The sequence below is a fragment of the Frankliniella occidentalis genome, unplaced genomic scaffold (genome assembly GCF_000697945.3).
Source record: "Frankliniella occidentalis isolate FOCC.00 unplaced genomic scaffold, Focc_3.1 Scaffold1995, whole genome shotgun sequence".
NCBI lineage: Eukaryota > Metazoa > Arthropoda > Insecta > Thysanoptera > Thripidae > Frankliniella > Frankliniella occidentalis.
The window spans coordinates 3,952-9,548 of NW_026269089.1; the positions used below are offsets into that span (position 1 = coordinate 3,952).

Consider the following 5,597-nt stretch of genomic DNA (forward strand, 5'->3'; position numbering starts at 1 on the left):
TCTAATTTTACTATCGCTTTAGTCAATTTCTGTGAATGCTTGCTGTGAATGTTTTGTGTGCATGATTTTGATTCTGAAAGTTGTTTGTGAGAATTTTTTATTGAATGAATTGTGAATAAAGACTGAATACTGAGCACATGTTCACTGTCAGTGCCAGTAAATTTACAATATCTATTGTTTCTTCCATGCCTTGCTTATCACACCTACAGTTATTTTGCTCACTCAGCAAACCGCTCTTGACTATTCTGCTGCTTTAGAACTACACGCACATGCTTACTTCAATAGTTGCACAAAATGGGCTTATCGTTTACATAAAAATATTTCATACCAAAGAATTTTTCCTCCATGACATGGTAATCACACAGTACACCATGATAAAATCTGACACTTAACTCTTCTCTGATTTTAAACTCCCAATGAGGAACTGAACTTTGATTTGGTTTTTCAGGCTAACGGTGATGCTGCCCTGGGCAAGTACGCTGGTGGTGTTGCTGGTGCCGCTGGTGACAGCTCACTATTCATCAAGGATCACGCCTACTAGATACCTTACTCTTTGTGTGCCATTGCTGTGGCCATTTCCTGCTTTCCGGTACTTTGTCTACACCACGAAGCTCTTCTGTACATATCGTGCTCCTCGTGCGAAATTGTCTAATAGAATTATGAAAACCATTTTGAAGAGGCGTAGTAATAAAAGTAGTTTCGGAAATGCGTAGGATTCTAGAATCCATCTGATATTAATTCAATGGTATTCAACTTACTAGCGCAATTGGTTACTCGAAGTAAGTGAATATTCCTGTCTTAAATCTATTGTCTCTCTCTATTCTATCTTCTTCTCCTTTTTTGTTAAGTTTCACTAGTTCAAAGCCATGTTATTTAATTTCTGGTACTAGTCTGATAGGTTGTACCATGTGTTATGAACACTGGTGCTTTCTTTTTTTATTATTGTGAAGCTGGTTGAGGCAAATGAGATTAAAAGTAGAAAAGTTGTAAATTTTATGTAAACGATGTTATGGGTCACTGTACACTCCTGTTTTGAAGACTCATAATGAAGTATTATTTTTGTTGATGAATTTTGCCATGTTGTTTGAGAGTGGAGTGCAGTATTTTTGTTATTATTGTGAATTGTTGATGTGTGCGCGGCTAGTCGTCGATGGTTGTGCAACTGTGTACATCCAGGTTTTACTCTATGTACTTGACAATGATGCAATAAAGCCTAAAATACGAAAATTGTATTGTGACATCGTATTTTAATTGATTCCCTTTCGTTTGCTAGTGCAGCTGTGATGTGATGGCAATGGTACTCAAGCATATCTGGGATTCTGCTCACTATTTCATGAGGAAAGCCAGGAAAGCAACGCTTCGTGCCTACCTTACCGGCATTCAGTTTAAAGCCAGAGGAAACGATGACTTCCCCCTTACCCCCTTTCCGAAACCGCGCTTGGTTGATGGAGATCGGTGGGCATCCCACTCCCACTCTACGTCAATTGATGCTGCGGTGTGGGGGATTCACTTACGCCCCCTACCTCTCTCTTTCTCCCCCACGGTGGCGGGCGGGCGGATCCGCGCGCGTCGTCTCTCTCTGCTGCGGCACAGTGCTCACCGCGCCGCAGCCCGCTCACCACGCCGCTCACCGCCCGCACCACACCTGCGTACGGCCCTGGCCGCCCTGCCCCGCGGGCTCTGCCCGGCTCTGCCCTGCCCAGTGGCCCAGTCGTGTGCGCCCCCACCCCTCGCCGTGCGCAGCGCGTGCGCACAGGGCGGGAGGCAGGGGTAGAGGGTCCGGCCGTCCGCCTGCCTTGGGGTGGCGGAAGGGAAGGCAAGGAACGCTTTGGGTCGCAAGGCGGGGTGGTGCGGCCGCGGGGCGGGGGGCGGGGGCGCGCGGCGATCGATCCAGTGTGTGGCAGAGCCGAGCCAGCCTAGAGCCAGCCTGGCCCAGCCCCGCAAGGCAGGCAGGCTGCACCGCCACTCACTGCCCGCCCAGCCACTGGCCAGCGCCCCCGTCCGCCATGTCGCCCGCCTGCTCGAGTCCCGAAATTCGCTTGTGACCGTCCGCCGTGTGGCCGTCGCGAAACCTGCCGCAGGTTCGTCGCGTCCCGTGTCCGCGTCGCCGCGTCGCGCGCGCGTCCGTCCGCCCCGTCGCCGTGTTCGTGAACGCGTGTCGCCGTGGTTCTGGCCGCCGTGGGCCGAGGTGCGGGGCAGGGCGGGTAGGGCAGGCAGTGGCAGGCCAGGCGGGACATGGTTCCCCGGCTCCCAACGGTCATCATCCTCGTCCTCGCCCTCCTCACTCCCCCCGTCCTCCCCAACAAGTACAATGCCGAGGCGGCGGACCAGGAGTCCATCCGCAACCTGGTGTGAGTATCCAGAGTGGGGGCGGCCGCTCGCCCGCCGCGTTGAGGTTATGGGGTCATCAGTGACACTTCGCTGCCTGGCCAGTGAGTCGGCTGGAGAGACGTTTCTGTCCGACGAGAAGGGACCCTGGTGATAATACTAGTGCCGACCACTAATCACCATGGGCATATGCAAAGTAGTGGGGTTAGGATCCCAATAAGTGGTCATGCGCACCCCCTACTCTGTTCGACCGTGTCTATTATTAGTTTACCCTTAACAGATTTTGTGCTTAAGTTTATACACATCGTTATGTATTCAATCGTGTTTCTCTTTGTATCTTGCAGAGTGAAAACGTGGGCAGACAAACTAGGGGGTGAATTATGGAACTTTGGAGAACATGTCACGAGAAGGCAGGAGGTGCAGGAGGTAAGTGATTGGCTACTAAAAGATACGTTTTCCATAGAGTGTAAAACGGAAATGAGTTTTACACCTGCTGGAAATGAAAAGTGATGTACAACACACTACCCTCGTTTCCAGAGCTACAAGACCGCCACGGTCGAGCCGCGAAAGGGGGCCGAGCTACTAGAGGATATCGCCAAAGACATCGAAAACATGATGCTCAACAAGATCAGTGCAGTGAAGGTAAGCCAAAGGGACTATCCAGAAAGTTCGCCTGGAGTGGCGAACCTGCCAAGTTAAGCCTCTGGGAGCTCTCATGGCGCCTGCTAGGTAGGCAACATCTCACCTACAGTGCATGAGTGTACTGCGGGGTGGCCTATCCCGAGTCTCACAGGCGGCGACCTCCCCTAATTTGCCGCATGAATCTGAGTAAAACGGACGTACTTTCTGGCCGATCCTAAAGCTTGCAGTATTAATCTACCACTAAGAGAACTGTTTGTTTTCTAACGGCAAAAGCGGGTGGGGAGAGTGAGAGGGAGAGAGCGGAGTCGTATCTAACTGAGCGATCGACAAGATCCCCTGTAATTGCCCGTATTCAGCGCACGATATACTGCATGCCCCTCCCTCTACAAGTACTGGCTGTGCGTGACTGCCGGTCAGACGCACCAGCCCGCCCCGCCCTCTGGAGTGTCCGGGACACCCATGTCGACCCATCTATCTCTGTGTTTTAACGACGACCCCATAATGACCTTCTTCTAGCGCATCATGGACGCCGCCCAGAACATGGCCATGTCGGCGCCCGAGGAGTTCACGGGTGACTACACGTACGTGAACGCCAAGCAGCTGGTGAACCCCGGCTCGGCCGAGGCCTTCCCGACCAACGGCTATGCGTACTCGAACGGCAACGGCAACGGCGAGACCATCACGCCGGCCATGTCGGACAAGCCGCAGGAGATGGTGCTCACGGCCAACAAGCACTTCTTCAACATCCCCGTCAACACGTCCTACAGCGCAGTCCACGTCCCCACCAACGTGTACGACGGAGGTAGGTAGCGCCATGGCCCCGCATCACAATAATTGACAAAAGATCCTTGTAGCCGCATCCCGGATGGGCCAAGGTCCGATAAGATAAGGGCGTCCCCTTGACGAGGCCCGCGCGTCGCGCCCGTCGCCCGCGCGAGCGTATGGCCCCCCGGGCGGTAGGCAGTCCCGCGGGACTCGCATGTCGGCCGGTGCAGTCGCTGGCCTACCCCGCAGGCGCCCGTCCACCGCTCTGCCAGGACTCGGCTCTCTGCCGCCCGTCGGGCGTTTGTATTCTTTACTTGCCACTCCCGAGTGTCCTCTTATTGGCGTCCCGTCTGTCCTCTGACTGGTGTCCTTTCTGTCCTCTCATTGGTGTCCTGTCCTTGTCCCGCAGCCCCGGAGGTGATGCGGGCCATCAAGTGGTCGCAGGACCTGGACCGCATCTTCATCCACAACTACCGCGCCGACCCGTTCCTGTCCTGGCAGTACTTCGGCAGCTCCTCGGGTTTCATGCGCCAGTTCCCGGGTAAGTTTGTGGCCTGCTCGACCACACAACCGCGGAAGCACCGCGCCGAGCCCGCGTCAGGGTGGGAGGAGTGGGGGAGTGGAAGGGCGCCACGACGAGAACCCCCAAATTTATCTTCCGTTCGGTCTGCGTTTTTTCCCGCCTCGCCACGCTACGCCACGCCACGCCACGCAGCTATGCAGTGGAAGCAGGAGCCGGTCGACCTGTACGACTGCCGGACGCGCTCCTGGTACATCGAGGCCGCGGCCAGCCCCAAGGACGTCCTCATCCTGGTGGACAACTCGGGCTCCATGACGGGCATGCGCAGGGAGATCGCCCGCCACGTCGTCAACAACATCCTCGACACGCTGGGCAACAACGACTTCGTCAACATCCTGACGTTCGCCGACGACGTCGCGGAGGTCGTCCCCTGCTTCAAGGAGACCCTCGTCCAGGTGAGTGCGCCACTGAGGCCTGAGCGGTCTGTATGAATTTCCCTCTTTGCAACAATCTGTCGCTGTCGGCCACTCGACCTGTCCGCCCGGCGTCTAACCTCCTCCCTTGCCATCCTTGTCACGCAGGCCAACTTAGCAAACATCAGGGAGCTGAAAGTCGCTATGGAGGACATGGAGACCAACTCCATCGCCAACTTCTCCCTGGCGCTGACGCGGGCCTTCGACATCCTGCAATTGGTTGGTAGACACTGGTCCGAGCCCGACTCCCCCTGCCCCCATGCCCGCCGCGCTCACACTCTGCCCCTCTCCTTGTAGTACCGCGGCGCCAGGCTGGGCGCGTGCTGCAACCAGGCCATCATGCTCATCACCGACGGCGTGCCCTACAACTTCAAGGAGATCTTCGAGGAGTACAACTGGCGGTCGCTGCAGCCCGAGGGCTTCATGCCGGTGCGCGTGTTCACGTACCTGATCGGGCGCGAGGTCGCCGACGTCCGGGAGGTCAAGTGGATGGCCTGCGCCAACAAAGGTACGCCCTCTTTTTAGTTGTTTGTGGCAACATGTTGAGGGAGGCCGGAAGTCTGACCGGAAGTCACCCGCCCACAGGTTACTACGTGCACCTGAGCACGCTGGCCGAGGTTCGCGAGCAGGTCCTGCACTATGTGCCGGTGATGGCGCGCCCGCTCGTCCTGGGCCGCGTCGACCACCCCATCATCTGGACGCCCGTGTATGCCGACGTCACCGTAAGTCGAGAGATTTTTTAAAAAATTTGATCCTCCACCACACCCTTGGGGGGCCTGCTGGTAATCAAGGGTCCTATCTTCATCCCCGCGCAGAACGCTGACGGCAGCTCTCCCTCTCGCGCTCTCGACCCTCGACCCCGCCCCACC

At 55.8% G+C, this 5,597-nt stretch overlaps 2 protein-coding genes across 3 annotated transcripts in view; both read left to right on the forward strand.

The window, feature by feature from the left end:
• LOC113208513 (fructose-bisphosphate aldolase) overlaps nucleotides 1-1,232 on the forward strand; it is a 4,806-nt gene extending 3,574 nt beyond the window's left edge. The window contains exon 6 of one of the 2 annotated variants that reach the window (XR_008012270.1): nucleotides 1-168. Coding sequence is in view for 1 of the 2 variants with exons in the window: in XM_026425531.2 (XP_026281316.1) it covers nucleotides 449-541 (93 nt within the window). In the remaining variant the exon portion in view is untranslated. Of the gene's footprint in view, nucleotides 169-448 lie in introns of those variants that run through there. The other variant, XM_026425531.2, reaches the window with a different exon arrangement.
• Nucleotides 1,233-1,866: 634 nt separating this feature from the next.
• On the forward strand, nucleotides 1,867-5,450 carry LOC127751907 (voltage-dependent calcium channel subunit alpha-2/delta-4-like; the record flags this gene model as incomplete). The annotated part of the gene is made up of 9 exons (XM_052276173.1): nucleotides 1,867-2,351; nucleotides 2,673-2,754; nucleotides 2,866-2,970; nucleotides 3,487-3,772; nucleotides 4,145-4,276; nucleotides 4,451-4,710; nucleotides 4,837-4,947; nucleotides 5,026-5,236; nucleotides 5,314-5,450. Coding segments are annotated over exons 1-9 (1,440 nt in total), but the record flags the coding sequence as incomplete, so codon positions are not given.
• Between the last annotated feature and the right edge of the window lie 147 nt (nucleotides 5,451-5,597).